At 42.6% G+C, this 16603-nt stretch overlaps 2 protein-coding genes across 4 annotated transcripts in view; both read right to left on the minus strand.

The window, feature by feature from the left end:
- The window catches only part of LOC139374826 (zinc finger protein 34-like), a 35045-nt gene that overhangs the window by 6190 nt on the left and 12252 nt on the right, over positions 1 to 16603 (minus strand). Inside the window, exons 1-3 of one of the 3 annotated variants that reach the window (XM_071115969.1) lie at positions 10340 to 10787; positions 2625 to 2755; positions 2294 to 2458 (exon numbers count right to left, since the gene is read on the minus strand). In XM_071115969.1, the coding sequence (XP_070972070.1) occupies positions 2294 to 2458; positions 2625 to 2755; positions 10340 to 10616 (573 nt within the window). In that variant the 5' untranslated portion in view covers positions 10617 to 10787. Of the gene's footprint in view, positions 1 to 1252; positions 2459 to 2624; positions 2756 to 10339; positions 10788 to 16603 lie in introns of those variants that run through there. The other 2 variants (XM_071115971.1, XM_071115973.1) reach the window with 2 other exon arrangements.
- LOC139374838 (uncharacterized) lies at positions 11392 to 16239 on the minus strand. The gene is made up of 3 exons (XM_071115992.1): positions 15691 to 16239; positions 15139 to 15269; positions 11392 to 14955 (listed from the first exon to the last, which is right to left on the minus strand). Exons 1-3 carry the CDS (start codon positions 15929 to 15931, stop codon positions 13804 to 13806), a joined length of 1524 nt encoding a protein of 507 aa, XP_070972093.1. The 5' UTR covers positions 15932 to 16239; the 3' UTR covers positions 11392 to 13803.

The raw sequence follows: 16603 nt of genomic DNA on the forward strand, positions 1-16603 counted from the left end.
AGCTAATACTGGCGGGAATTCTCTACAACAAAATGCACAACAAATATTCTCCAAAAACCGCTGCATCTTATGTGTGATGTTCGAATAACATTTACAAACAATTTGATATAAATTGTACATTTAAATCATCACTTGAGAGTATAAAATCCCTTTTGATGTACAGTGCTTTGCAACCAACAACTTACCGCTGGTTTGGTGCTTGTTCACTGGGACGATTCTAACTGGAACATCCTCCCTCGTAAGGGAGCTACGCAAACCAGCCAATAAGATGCCATGTTGAGTAGGTGAAGGCAAAACAAACTCAAACCAAAAACCCATTGGCTTAACAATAAAGTGGCAAGGGGAATCACCAATATAACCCTGTTACATAGGTGTTTATTGAACATAAACAAGTTTGAAATACACCATCTGAAAACCACACATACACGTCTCAATTAAACATCTGCATGAACTACATGAACTGCATTCATGTTATCTTAGTGTCTTGGGGGGAAAAAAACATGTTAAATGGAAGGAATGTACTAGGCATGTGAAAACATCATATAGCCTACACCAGTGTTTCCCCAATTCCAGTTCTCAAGTACCACCAACATTAAACATTTTTATTGTGGCACTAATTCAACTTGTCAACTAATCATCAAGCCCTCTGAGTAGAATGAGGTGTGCTTGTCCGGGGCTACAATGAAAATGTGTACTGTTGGGGGACTTGAGGACTGGAGTTGGTAAACACTGGCCTACACAGTACAAACACTAAGCAATATACTTTTTAGGCTTATACATCCTACAATGTCTGGGCCTTGCACTTCAACACTCGTACTTGTTGTGGAAATTGACCCACTACTGTTGTTTACTTTGTGCATCTGCGTCATCTCTCTGAGTCTAGCTTTAATGCAGGGTTTGATCTAAACGTCAGAAGCTATCGAGTGGAATGGTTACTTTTGTTCGGTTCTAATTTTGAGTAAATAACTCACGGACACCAGAGAAGCTTAACCAAGTTGAATTCTTCCCAAAGGGTCGATACAGCTGTAATTCCGACACAGACATGGCTTCCCCCGTGGTAGTATTCATACCCCACTGTGGGTGGAGTCTCCTCCTTATCGCTAAACATTGCATCATTATTGCTAAGCAGGGAACTAAGTGATATGAGCCTTCAACGGTTTCTCCCCTTACCAGTACTGTCACATGCGATTGTTTTCCATGCACTCAGCCCCCCCCCCCCCCCCCTCCATGCCCGAATCCAACACTTTCTATGTTATAGAGTGGAATGGTTTTTCTGCTGGTGTATCCCGAGGCATCTCCTCTCAGAGAACCTCTTCCTGCAGTGCGTACAGGCGAACGGCTTCTCTCCTGTGTGGACCCTCTGGTGCCTCTTTAGGTGACCAGCCTGGGTGAAGCACATGTGACACTGGGTACAGCTGAAGGGTTTCTCCCCTGTGTGGACCCTCTGGTGCCTCTTCAGGGCGCCAGCCTGGGCGAAGCGCATGTGACACTGGGTACAGCTGAAGGGTTTCTCCCCTGTGTGGACCCTCTGGTGGATCTTCACATTCTGGGAGCAGCTGAAGCTTTTGTTACAGTACATGCAGAGGAACCGTTTCTCTTTACCATTGCCTGACGTGGCTCCCCCTCCCTGAGCCTGGGCTTTAGCTCTGTCGTTTGAGTTCAATTCCTGATCTAAAAGGATGTGGCCGTGTGAATCGGAAGGCCCCATCGACATGGATAATGGGTCGCGATCCCTGAACATGTGTAAAGAGGAGTGGGTCGGGACATTTAGATTTGTCTCTAAGCTTTCCCTGTAGTCTAAGAAGTCATTACTGTTGCCCTGTGAGTGTCCTTCTCTTAAGTGAGTCTCATCTGCATTCCATGTCAGAGGAGGATCACTCTCCACTTTCACAGTCATCTCATCTACGACCAGACCCTCCCCTTTCTTATCTAGACAACCTTCAGAGTTTAAACTACTACTGTACCGGTTCCAGTCCCCTCTAGACAGATCAGTCTGTCTCTCTAAACCCAAGGGCATGTTGCCAGGGTCCATCTTTGTAACGTAAGAACAAAATGGATCATCACCTCCATTGTCTAACGTGTCACCATCTCCATGGGAATGAACAGTCTTCTGGCTCTGGTGAAATACTGGTAAATACTCTGATCCGGGAGCAGGAGAACAGCCCAGTCTCCCCAGACAAAGTTTCTCTGGGTCTGATCTGTGGTCAGATCCTGTGTGTAAGAGGCTGTGTGTTACAGTTAAAGTCTCGTTGTCTGTCTCGGACTTGAGGACGGTGTTCGGCGTTCCACTGACCTCCATGATGCTGCGTCGGGTCCTGGGCTGGGGCGCGGCGGCAGCGAGGTTCTCCGTGGCTTCAGGGTGCGCTCCAGTCTGGATGTCTCTGCAGTGACGTGGGTCCTCCTCTCCTTCAGACCTCTCCTCCTTGACCCCAGGACCTGCAGCCTCTGCATCTGCAGACTGACACAAGAAGAGAGGAGGTTATTACCAGTACATGAGTTGAATTGTATAACAATGTCATAGGGAAGTCTCACAAGCTCCCCTGTGGCAAGTGAATAGCCGAAGGGAGCCTTTCTGAAACAAACTGGCCACATTTAATGTACTGTAAATTTGATGCAACACTAACCTCTATCACGATAACATGCTGGGTTGAGGTTCCACTCCCTTCGTCAACAGTGATTGGTTGGTCATCTCTCCATGTATTGTGTCCCGCTGGCTTCCCAAAGCTCCTGTAGCCTCCAGTGAAATGTCCTTCACCTGAGAGAGTAATTGGGGGAAAAGAGGTTAAGTTCAGTACTGTCAATGCTCCACACTACTGTACACTGTTTACAAGGCAAGGATGTTAGGTAACACTTAGCATAACTTATTGATATGCTATTTATAGATCGATACTGTTTTCATTGAGGAAATAAAAGAAAATGCCGTAAATCAAGAATCTGGTTAGAATGTGTCTTTGCGCAAGATCACTAAGTAATTAGGGGAATTATTGCATACTATCCAAAAACTGACCAAGACCAAATTCTGGTTAACGATATCATTAACACATCTAAAGTTACACATGCTCAGAAGAGAACGGGGCTATAGGCCCCACAGGCTCTGCCATGTCGTTCAGTCGATATGTGCCAAACTTTAGGTGATATGTTCACTTTTTCATAAAAAGTATGAAACTTGGTACACTTTGGGAATTAATATGTTCAGATATGGGGCTATCACAAAAACGGCAGTTTTTCATTCTGACACAACTAAATGTATTTTGTGTCATATCTTCTGAGCCAAACATTAAAACACAGGAAAAGGTGATGTCTACACCAATGTTTTGATGGTCAAGGATGACAATGATGCCCAGTACAGCATCATAAATAGTTAAGTTTATTATATAATGGTGGACTGCCATAGTAAGCCATGGGAAGAAAGCCACTGAAATCGCAGATTCTGACAACATACACAACATAATATTAGAATGAAACATAAAATGAGCAAATCCGCCAACAAATGATGCTTTGTGGCTGGACGATCAACTGACAAATACAGACTCATTTATATAGCCCTTTTCACAACAATGACGGTCAGAGTGCTTCACAACAGCCTGGCCTAGACCCCCAAAGAGCAAGCAGTAGCGGGGGGGGGGGGGGGGGGGGGGGGGGGGGGGGTAGAGTAGGGTAGAGTATACAGTACTTGTCCATTGTACAGATATTCATTTTAGGCAAGATTCATGGCTTGGATGACCAACAGGGTCATAGCAGATCAGAGTGTACGAGACCCTCTAGCCAGAGAGTTGTCCACAAAGGCTGACAAATCTCATTCTAAATAGATGCACATACTCATTCCACTTCATCCTCTTTGGGACATTAGCCCATAATGAGTCAAAACTGGGCATTCTGAGAATGTGGGCAAGTCATTGTCTCTTGATGTGTTGTGACATTTGGTCAACCGGTCTTCTTGTATAACCGTACTGAAGTACTGTTGTACTTCTTGTATTTCATTCGGCCGATGTGTCTGGAGGATTTAATATCATCCACAGCCTAATTATTAACTTGACCATGCTTAAAGAGATAGTCAATGTCTGATGTGTTATTGTTACCATCTACCAATCCCCGCCTTTCTTTATGAGGCTTTTGAAAATCTCCCTGGTCTTTGTAGTTGAATCTGTGCTTGAATGTCAATGCTTGACTGGGGGACCTTACGGATGTATGGGGGACAGGGGAAAAGGTAAACATTCAAAAATCATGTCAACCTATTATTTCATAAAAAGTCCATATAAAATTGTGATTTCTAAGCCAACTTCTGAACTAATTTAGGCTTGCGTAACCAAAAGGGGCTAAATACTTATGCAACAACTATATTTTTGTTAATTTTTATGAATTTGAAGAATAAAAACTATTATATACAGTACCAGTCAAATGTTTGGACACACCTACTCATTCAAGGGGTTTTCTTTATGTTCTACATTGTAGAATAACAGTGAAGACAAACTGAAATAACACATATGGAATCATGTAGTAACCAAAAAAAGATTCTTCAAAATAGTCACCCTTTGCTTTGATGACAGCTTTGCACAATCTTGTGTAATTTCTTTCCTTAATGCGTTTGAGCCAATCAGTTGTTGTGACAAGGTAGGGGTGGTATATAGAAGATAGCCCTATTTGGTAAAAGAGCAAGTCCATATTATGGCATTTCTTTAAGACATGAAGGTCAGTCAATACGAAACATTTCAAGAACTTTGAAAGTTTCTTCAAGTGCAGTTGCAAAAACCATCAAGTGCTATGATCATACTGGCTCCCATGAGGAACACAACTGGAAAGGAAGACCCACATTTACCTCTGCTGCAGAGGATAAGTTCATTAGTTACCAGCCTCAGATTGCAGCCCAAATAAATTCTTCAGAGTTCAAGTAACAGACACATCTCAACATCAACTGTTCAGAGGAGACTGTGTGAATCAGGCCTTCATGGTCGAATTGCTGCAAAGAAACTACTAAAGGACACCAATAAGAAGAGACTTGCTTGGGCCAAGAAACACAAGCAATGGACATTAAACCTGTGGAAATGTGTCCGTTGGTCTGGGGTCCAATCCTGTCTTTGTGAGACGCAGAGGGTGAACGGATGATCTCTGCATGTGTGGTTCCCGCCGTGAAGCATGGAGGTGGTGGTGTGACGGTGCTATGCTGGTGACACTGTCATTGATTTATTTAGAATTCAAGGCACAATTAACCAGCATGTCTACCACCGCATTCTGCTTCGATACGACATCCCATCTGGTTTGCGTTGAGTGGGACAATCATTTGTTTTTCAACAGGACAATGACCCAACACCCACCTCCAGGCTGTGTAAGGGCTATTTGACCAAGAAGGAGAGTATTGGAGTGCTGCGTCAGATGACCTGGCTGCCACAGTCACCCGAACTCAACCCAATTAAGATGGTTTGGGATGAGTTGGACCGCAGAGTGAAGGAAAAGCAGCCAACAAGTGCTCAGCATATGTGGAACTCCTTTTAAGACTGTTGGAAAAACATTTCTCACGAAGCTGGTTGAGAGAATGTCAAGAGTGTGCAAAGCTGTCAAAGGAAAAGGGTGGTTACTTTGAATAATCTAAAAAATATTTTGATTTGTTTAACACTTTTGGTTGCTACATGATTCCATGTGTTATTTCATAGTTTTCTACAATGTAGAAAATAGTAAAATAAAGAAAAACCCTTGAATGAGTAGGTGTCCAAACTTTTGACTGGTACTGTGTGTGTGTATGTATGTATGTATGTATGTACAGTGCCTTGCGAAAGTATTCGGCCCCCTTGAACTTTGCGACCTTTTGCCACATTTCAGGCTTCAAACATAAAGATATAAAACTGTATTTTTTTGTGAAGAATCAACAACAAGTGGGACACAATCATGAAGTGGAACGACATTTATTGGATATTTCAAACTTTTTTAAAAAATCAAAAACTGAAAAATTGGGCGTGCAAAATTATTCAGCCCCCTTAAGTTAATACTTTGTAGCGCCACCTTTTGCTGCGATTACAGCTGTAAGTCGCTTGGGGTATGTCTATCAGTTTTGCACATCGAGAGACTGACATTTTTTCCCATTCCTCCTTGCAAAACAGCTCGAGCTCAGTGAGGTTGGATGGAGAGCATTTGTGAACAGCAGTTTTCAGTTCTTTCCACAGATTCTCGATTGGATTCAGGTCTGGACATTGACTTGGCCATTCTAACACCTGGATATGTTTATTTTTGAACCATTCCATTGTAGATTTTGCTTTATGTTTTGGATCATTGTCTTGTTGGAAGACAAATCTCCGTCCTTCAGATTGAGAAAAGTAACAAATATTCACTTCTCAAACCCCTGGCTGGTCTGTCGAGTCTGCTTTGAGAGGTGTTCCTGTGCTGGCCACTTGGAACTCTGGGTTTGAAAACTCTTGTATTGCCCATAATTGAGGGTTGTGCCACCAAATTGTGGGTAGTGTAAGTGCCAAATAAAGTAACAGGGTTGACGATTTCATCCTAAATCATCAGTAAATCCCCTTATGACAGGGGGAATGGAAGCTTGTTGTGGGCAACAGGGAGGGGTAATTGAATGTGTCCTTCACAACCACAAAAATCATTGTTAAAAAACATTTATAGCATGTCTATCTATGGGTAACAAGGTTGATGTGTAATGCTCGACCTGCTTAGTTTTCCAGCACAAATCACCAGAAAATGGACGATTAAAAAAAAAGAACAGTAGAACCAGCTCAGCTTTTACACTATGATTAGTCTATTAGATGTTTTAATATAGTGAAACTATTGAACAAGAGTTCACGTAACAGGGTTGACCTTAAAATGAGGGACAGACATTTCACGTGAGGAGACGAACCACTAATCACATGAAAGAAACAAAATCTTCAGAAATGACTGTCAAAGAAACACAACAACTAGGGCTTTACAATGATGGAGAAAACCCCAACATTTCTCCCAAGTTAAGTGGGTTCAAATATTCTAAGTCACAGAAGATGCACAAGAGGGCGGCATGTCAAAATGCTGAATTGTGGCACATTAGGAAGTCTTTATTCATATAGGCAAATCAAATGTATTCAATGTTTCCATGTGGTCTATATTAAGGGAAACTTCATTTAATATAAACAGGCTTTAAATGTAATATTGGTGCACAATTTCTACTTAAAATATCAAAGAAAGGTACTCATTTGGTGAAACGACCCTTGAAGTAGTCAAAAAATGTCCATGTTTGTAACAATCTTGAGAAGCATACCATAGAATCTCAATCTTCCAGCACCATGCATACTACCGAAGCCTTCTTGAAGTCTATGGTTAAAAAGTTATAGTGGGGGGGACCAGACATATGTCCCTGTCCTGTTCAGAATCCTGCTTGCTATTGCCTTAGTTTGGTGTCAATAGCTGACTCCATGCTACTTCATTCATAGACGCAAAACTGCTTTAGCGCCTATTGGCGATAGTATCTTCTGACCTGGGTAGTTTTGTTATTAAGAGCCCCAACACTTGCTTTCAACATTTAACATCGCTTGCAGTACGGTTTTGGGAACAAAAGGAACGTATCTTTCATATCAGCAATAAATTATTTACGACACCTTTTTTATAGGGTTACCACACAGCCATATTAACATGTTACAGTGCTTGTTTATGGAAAACAGAAGGACGACAGAGTGGACTACCTGTGTTAGTTAGCTTCCTGCGTCTCCGAACACCTGTGTAAACGGAAGATGGACACCACAAACACGTCACTGAAAAATACTGTTGGTTGGTTGCAACCGTGTTTAATTAAAACAAGTTAAGTGTGTATTTTGCATTTGTGAAATCATTTTGATGTGATATGAATGTAGAGGTCGTTATGCTTCTACAACAGTACCGCAATTGAGAATCAATTCATGTTTAGAAATAGTGTTTGGCTGTTTTGGCTTCCAGAGACAATTCGCCTTTAAACAAAACATTTTAGATCCTTGGACTATAAGGAGTAACATTAGGCTCCTTTAGTCCAATATTGGCCTAACTCTATGAATACATTTCCAGTAAAGCAGAATAAATAAAAAAAAATGGTTGATTCCGCATTGCTCCTAAACTGGGACTCACTTTCAAGTGTTGTTTCTCAAAAAAAAGTTTTTTTTAAATCAACAGAAATAATATTCTATGGTGTATGTTGTGAGAAATGGCGATTTTAGAGGAGACCTTCCCATGGCAGTCCACCATTATATAATTATCGGAACTGTTTATGATGTTGTACTTGACCATCAAAGCATATAGTACATGGACAAAAGTATGGTCACCTGCTCATCGAAATTCTCCTTCCAAAATCATAGGCAATAATATGGAGTTGGTCCCTCCTTTGCTGCCATAACAGCATCAACTCTTCTGGGAAGGCTTTCCACTAGATATTGGAACATTGCTGCAGGGATTTGCTTCCATTCAGCCACGAGCATTAGTGAGGTCGGGCACTGATGAGAATGCGTTTCCACCCGGCTCGCAGTCGATGGGGTTGAGGTCAGGGCTCTGTGCAGGCCAGTCAAGTTCTCCCACACCGATCTCAACTAACCATTTCTGTATGGACCTCGCTTTGTGCACGGGGGCATTGTCATGCTGAAACAGGAATGGGCCTTCCCCAAACTATGGCCACAAAGTTGGAAGCACAGAATCGTCTAGACAGGTCTGGGGAACTCCAGGCCTCGGGGGCCTGATTGGTGTCACACTTATGCCCCAGCCAGCTAACACACCTGACTCTAATAATCAACTAATTATGATCTTCAGTTCAATGCAATTAGTTGAAATCAGGTGTGTTTGCTAGGGATGGGGGAAAAGTGTGACACCAATCAAGCCCCCGAGGCCTGGAGTTGCCCAGACCTGGTCTAGAATGTCACTTTGCTGCAGCGTTAAGATTTCCCTTCACTTGAACTAAGGAGCCGAGCCCGAACCATGAACAACAGCCCCAGACCATTATTCCTCCTCCACCAAACTTTACAGCTGGCGCTATGGATTTGGGGCAGGTAGCATTCTCCTGGCACTTCAGGGAACGTGTTTCCACTGTTCCAGAGTCCAATGGTGGCAAGCTTTACACCCCTCCAGCCGACACTTGGCATTGCGCATGGTGATCTTAGGCTTGCGTACGGCTGCTTAGCCATGGAAACCCATTTCATGAAGTTCCCGACGAACAATTATTGTGCTGACATTGCTTCTAGAGGCAGTTTTGAACTCGGTAGTGATTGTTGCAACCAAGGACAGACGATTTTTACGCTCTATGCGCTTCAGCAGTCCCGTTCTGTGAGCTTGTGTGGCCTACTACTTCGTAGCTGAGCCGTTGTTTCTCCTAGACATTTATACTTCACAATAACAGCACTTACAGTTGACCGGGGCAGCTCTAGAAGGGCAGAAATTGAACGAAGTGACTCATTGAAAAGGTGGCATCCTATGATTGTGCCACGTTGAAAGTCAAAGCTCTTCAGTACGGGCCATTCTACTGCCAATGTTTGTCTATGGAGATTGCATGGTCGTGTGCTCGATTGTTTACACCTGTCAGCAATGGGTATGGCTGAAATAGCAAATCAACTCATTTGAAGAGGTGTCCAAACTTTTGGCCGTGTAGGTGTGTCATTTTTTTATAAATCACATTCTGTGTTGTGTTTGGTTCAGCAGATATTACAGAAAATGCATTGTCCGGTTATGGTGGAATAGCAAAATGAGGTTTGAGGTTGTGCATGGCATCCTTGTAGTCATTGACCATCAAAACATAGGGGTAGGTATACATCACCTTTTCTGTAATATCATGTTAGATTATTTGGTTATGGCGGAATGGAAAAAAGCCACCAGGATGCGTTTTTTTTACGATGGCTGCATATGTGTTCAGGGCCCCCAAACTCTACTTGTGTACTAAGGGTGTGTTCGTAAATTCAGAACGTTTCGCTCTCGGAGTGCACACTGGACGCTCTGATCGAGGAACTGGGTTCATCCGAGAGTTCTGACCTCAAAACGGCAGTCAAGCACCCAAGCTAACAGGCTAAAGTTGGCTAGCTACTTCCAGACACATGAGAGAACACCTCACTCTGACCATTTTACTCGCCGTAGCAGAGCTAGTTAGGCTGTTTTCATGTTATCTAGATCGTTGGTGACAATCTGCTGGCAACAATAGAATCACTTTTTTTGCCGAGGTTTACTGACACCGGTCACTTTTAACCGGTGTTGCGCGTTCGTAAATGCATCAGATATTCTGCCCTCCCTGGCACACCCAGACGAGAGTGCGCTGAAATCAGAGTAGATAGATTGAATTTACGAACGCACCCTTGGTGTCATGCTTTTATGAAAGCGTGAACATAATTTCCACATATTGCCAGGGCTATTCTGAAAAATGTACCTCTTGCGGTTGCTCTGTATCGGTCGAGGATCTTGGGACTGGCGAGAACGCGCTCTCGCATAGTCTTCTCTGTGCGCTCCCGTGACACTTTCATTTCCAGAAGCTGTAGTTTCCTCCTCAATGCCCTGTTTTCCTTCTGGCTTTGAGTTATTTCCAAACGAAACACTGCATAGTCGTCGTCTACGACTTTACAGATCTCTGCCACGGCTGCATTCGCTAGAACATCCATGATTGAGGCTATTTGAGTGTGAAAAACCATACTGTTCACGTTAGCCATTGTTAGATGCTATCTAGGTAACGTTAGCTATCAGTCAAGTCCTGTCTCTGTTGGTGTTCACATACTGGAGAGGGAGTGCAAAACAATGACGCTGGACAGAGTGGAATCAAGTGTAGCAAAAACCTAAAAGACCTAAGCATATGACTCTGTGAGGAGTCAGCTAATTAAGCTGCTTAGACAGAGTTTGCAGCAGAATGTATACACAGAATAATGTAGGCGGAGTCTCGTCGTGTTGGTGCACAGCAGAGTCCTCTGCTCTTGGCACCCGACCAGTAGAGGGGGGTGGAGTGTGAGTGTATGTGCTTATGAAATGTCTGTGTGTCAAGGAAGCGTGAGATAAGGGGAACTGGCAGTGTCTGCTTTAGGCTCAGGTGTTTCCTGTTTTTGCAGGAGTGCAAGCAAAGACCAATGTCAGTGAAATAGTTTGGCACTCTAAGCTCGTTAGTGTTGCAGGATGTTCTTTGTAGTTTACAGGGGAGTATATTTTGAGTGATGGCAGCCATGTGTCCTTCCCTTGAGCTGTTTTGTGCAAGGATAATCATGTTATTGCACGTAGGCTCTAAACTTGACTGAGGACACTGGGCCCAGAGTTATCTGAGGACATCCGGTTTAACCAGAGCGTTTGGCCAGCTAGTAATGCTTGATATTTGATTATTTATATAACATCTCCAAATCGAATTAAAGACTACATTGGATAAGTATGTGATGCTGTGCAATTAAACGAGTAATATTTTTGCTAAAACGCTGACGTTTTCTTGATCACTGTTTCCTTCCATTTACTTCTTCTTCGGAGTTTAACGGCGGTTGGCATCCAATATGTTGCATTACCTCCCCCAACTGGACTATAATATAAATCCATTATACTTTGCGATAATTTAAAGAAAACATTATTTTAAATTGGAAGATATTTTAAAATAAATAAACACCCTTCCAACTAACCCTACACTCATTAACCCACTACCCCATTCCACTACTTTGACCCTATCTGCTCCTGCACCATGCCAAAGGCCTGGTATTTATAAATGCATTTATAAAGCCCTTTTTACATAAGCAGATGTCAAAGTGCTATACAGAAACCCAGCCTAAAACCCAAAACAGCTAGCAATGCAGATGTAGAAGCACAATGAGGTTCATTTTGAGAAAATACTGCTAACCTTGATAGCTATCTATGTATAACTCATTTCTCTCACGATTATAAAGCAAACAAAAAAACATTTAAAAACAGCATATTATTGGCCTAAAAGGTTTGCTGTGTTAGCCCAGTCTATCTTATCTAGGGTCAGGATTGCCTTCAGAAAGTATTCACACCCCTTGAATTTTTCCACATTTTGTGTTAGCCTGAATTTAAAATACATTAAATTATGAATTCCTTTGTCACTGGCCTACACACAAAACCCCATAATGTCAAAGTGGAATTATATTTTGTTGAATTATTTTACTAATGAATTAAAAATGAAAAGCTGAAATGTCTTTAGTCATTAAGTATTCAACCCCTTTGTTATGGTAAATCTAAATAAGTTCAGCAATAATGTTTAACTTTTTTTTTTTATGACTTCATCTCTGTACCCCACACATGCAAATATCTGTAATGTCCATCAGTCAAACAGTGAATTTCAAATACAAAAGACCAGGGAGGTTTTCCGATGCCTCGCACAGAAGGCCACCTATAGGTATTTCAATATATATATTTTTAAAGCAGACATTAAATATCTCTTTGAGCATGGTGAAGTTATTACACTTTGGATGGTGTATCAATACATCCAGTCACAACAAAGATACAGGCATCCTTCGTAACTCAGTTGCCTGAGAGGAAGGAAATCGCTCAGGGATTTCACCATGAGGTCAGTAGTGACTTAAAAATAGTTAGAGTTTAATGGCTGAATGGCTGTGAGAGGAGAAAACTGAGGATGGCTCAAGAAAATTAGAGTTACTCCACAATACTATCCTAATTGACAGAGTTAAAATAAGGAAGCCTCTACAGAATAACAATATTCCAATACATGCATCCCGTTTGCAACAAGGCACTAAAGTAATACTGCAAAAAATGTGGCAAAGCAATAACACTGTATTCAGGGCAAAAAAGTGTATGTTCGGGGCAAATCCAATTCAACACATTACTGAGTACCACTCCATATTTTCAAGCATAGTGGTGGCTGCATCATGTTATATGCATGCTTGTAATCGTTAAGGAATGTGGGGGTTTTCAGGATAAAAAGTTAACGGAATGGAGATAAGCACAGGCACAACCCTAGAGGAAAACCTGGTTCAGTATGCTTTCCACCAGACATTGGGAAATTAATTCACCTTTCAGCAGGACAATAACCTAAAACAAGGCCAAATATACACTGGAGTCGCTTACCAAGATGACGTTAAATGTTTTGACTTAAAGCAACTTGAAAATCTATGGCAAGACTTAAATGGCTGTCTAGCAATGATCAACAACCAACTTGACAGAGCTTGAAAAATAAAAAAAAATCATGTGCAAATATTGGACAATCCAGGTGTGCAATGCTCTTAAGAGACTTAGCCAGAAAGACATCACAGCTGTAAACACTGTCAAAGGTGATTCCAACATGTATTGACTCAGGATTGTGAATACATATGTAAATTAGATAGCAAATTTCTTAAATGAAATACAGTTAACATTTCTAAAAACATGTTTAGATGGATGAGAGAAAAAACTATATTGAATACCTTTTGAATTCAGGCTGTAACATGACAAAATGTGGAATAAGTCAAGGGCTATGAATACTTTCTGAATGCACTGTATTTCCAGCCCCCAAACATGGAAACGGAAAGAGACGTCTGTCACACAAAACACCACAAAGTCTAATGACATTTTGAATATTTTTCATTAGGCCAGAATTTATACATCCACTGCTGTCCACGTGTCTCTGTCAGCCATTCATCACTGCCTTGGAAAAATGTCAGTGTTCCCGTCGAACCACGTCGAATTTTGGAGAAGTTATACCACTGGTTTTCAAGTCCATTCGCAAATTGTTCATGCCTCAGCTATGCGGTAGCTTAATGAAAAATAATGGTGTAATAGCCTACAGTTTTATTGACATTTTGCTTGCATTATTGTGATTGGCTCATGTTTTACCGGTACGGCGTACCCCCACTATTTATTTTGCCGGGACGCCACCAGGACCACCTTACTTTCATCCTGATTACATGTCACCATACTCTATACAAGGGCTGTGTGCATTTTCTGCTGGTGTGTCCTGAGGTAGCTCCTCTCTGAAAACCTCTTCCCACAGTGCGTACAGGAGAATGGCCTCTCTCCCGTGTGGACCTTCAGGTGCATCTTCAGCTGGTCTTGGCGGGAGAACCTCTTCTCACACTGGGGGCAGCTGAAGGGTTTCTCCCCTGTGTGGACCATCTGGTGCCTCTTCAGGTGGTCCTGGCGGGAGAATCTCTTCTCACACTGGGTACAACTGAAGGGGTTCTCCCCTGTGTGGACCCTCTGGTGGATCTCCACCTTCTGGAGGCACCTGAAGCCTTTGTTACAGAACATGCAGAGGAACCGTTTCTCTTTACCATTGCCTGATGTGGCTCTCCCTCCCTGAACCTGGGCTCCAGCCCTGTTGTTTGAGTTCAATACCTGATCGAAATGGTGTGAACCGGAAGGCCCCATCGACGTGGACACTGGGTCGCGATCCTTGAACGCATGTAAAGGAGAATTGGTTGTGACGTTTAGATTTGTCTCCAAGCTTCCCCTGTAATCTAAGAAATCTCTGCTCTGTGAGTGTCCGTCTCCAAGGTGACTATCTGCATTCCGTGCAGGAGGAGCATCGCCCTCCACTTTCACAGTCACCTCATCTACCACAATAACCTCCCCTTTCCTATCTAGACACCTTTCAGAATTTACACTACAACTGTACCGGTTCCAGTCTTCTCTAGACAGATCAGTCTGTGTCTCTAAACCTAAGGACATGTTGCCAGGGTCCATCTCAGTATCATAAGAACAGGAGAGATCATCAACCTCAGTGTCTAGCACGTCACCATCTCCAAGAGAATGAACCGTCCTCTGGCTCTGATGAAATACCGGTAAGTAATCTGAGCCAGGAGCAGGAGGACAGCCCAGTCTACCCAGCCCCTCTGGGTCTGATCTGTGGTCAGACCCTGTGTGTAAGAGCCGGTGTGTTACATTTAAAGTATCAGTGTCTGTCTCTGACTTGAGATTGACATTCAGAGCAGTGGCCAGGTCCTCTGTGGCTACAGAGGGCGCCACTCCAGCCGCTGCTCCAGTCTGGATGTCTCTGCTGTGTTGTGGGTCCTCCTCTCCTTCAGTACTCTCCTGCTTGACCCCAGGACCTGCAGCCTCTGCATCTACAGACTGACAAGAACAGAGGAGGTTATAATCAATATAATTGGATAACAATGTCTTAGGGAGTCTCACAAACTCCTACACGGCATATACATATTGATGCAAGCCAGTGAATAGCTGAGGAAAGCATTTCTGAAATTAACAAGCCACATTTAATGTACTGTAATTCTGATGTTACACTATGACACTAACCTCTATCACGATAGCATGCTGGGTTGAGGGTTCACTCCCCTCATCTATAGCTATGGGCTGGTCATTTCTCCACCCATTGTGTCCCGCTGGCTTTACGATGTTCCTGTGGCCTCCAGTGAGAAGCCCTTCACCTAAGAGGGTGATTGGGGGAAAGGGGTGGTTAGATTAGATCATGTGAATGCTCAACGCTATATTATACATTATTTACACAGTCTACAATTGGCAGGAATGTAAGGTAACACTTCTTATAACTTGTTGACATACTATTTATTGATTGATTATGTTCCATGCATCACATTATTTTAAAAGTATGATAATAGGAAATTCAGTAAATCAAGAACCTGGTTAGAATATGGTGGTGTCTTTGTGCAAGAATTTGTCCTGACTGGTAAAATAAAAGTAAAATACAACAAATGTGCAAGATAGCTAAGTAATCAGGGGAAGAATTGCATACTATCAAAAACTGACCAAGACCTAATTCTGGGTAACACTTCTAAACGCATGCGAAACGGGACGAAAGCCCCCGCAGCCTCGGCCTCCTGCAAAATGTACCTCTTGCCATTCCTCTGTATCGCTCTCGCATTGTCCTCTCTGCGCGCTCCCGTGCTGCCTTCAGTTCCAGTAGCTGTAGTTTCCTCCGTAATGCCCTGTTTTCTTTCTGGCTTTGAGTTATTTCCAAACGAAACACTGCATAGTCATCGTCTACGAGTTTACTGATCTCTGCCACGGCTGAATTCGCTAGCACCTCCATGATGGAGACTATTTGAGTGTGAAACACCATACAGTTAGCCATTGTTTGTTAGCTAGCTAGCATTACCTAGATAACGTCTATCAACCAAGTCCTGTCTCCAACGAGAATTAAAGACTACATGGGGTAAATATGTGATGCTGTGCAGTTAAATTAGTAATATTTTAAATTCACTTGGTGTTAATAAACGTCAAAATAACAACAATAAAAACGCCAAGGTGGAAATTGTTCTTCGTCATTGTTTCCTTCCGTTACACTGTAGAGAAAGTATGTTATTGGTTAGCGTCATAGCGCAAATGGTGTTGCAAAATAAAAAGTTGTGCGCTCTTTTCTTTGAATTACGGTACCAGAGATACTAGATACAATGACGAGATGCTTGTATCCCCGCCCTAACAATGGGACTCGTTGTCCACAGAGCGGAACGGCTGACTGTCAAACTCCAGCCTAAGCCTATGGAGACCCTTAGGGGCCTTGGTGGAGGAGAAAAAAAACAGCCAAACTAAATCGTTCGCTCAGTTTTGTTTTATCCGTTCCCTCTGTTTTATTTGTTCCGCCTGTTTTCTTTTTATCCATTCCATCTTATTTTATCCGTTCCCTCAGAATTTGTTTTATCTATTCCTTTTTTTTTTTTTTTTTTTTTAAGTCCGGGGGCCCAGTTTTGCCTTATCTGGTTGGCTAAACCAGAGGTTCTCAAACCTGTCCTCGTAGACCCCCAGC

The sequence above is a fragment of the Oncorhynchus clarkii genome, chromosome 19, assembly GCF_045791955.1.
Source record: "Oncorhynchus clarkii lewisi isolate Uvic-CL-2024 chromosome 19, UVic_Ocla_1.0, whole genome shotgun sequence".
In the NCBI taxonomy this organism is placed as follows: domain Eukaryota; kingdom Metazoa; phylum Chordata; class Actinopteri; order Salmoniformes; family Salmonidae; genus Oncorhynchus; species Oncorhynchus clarkii.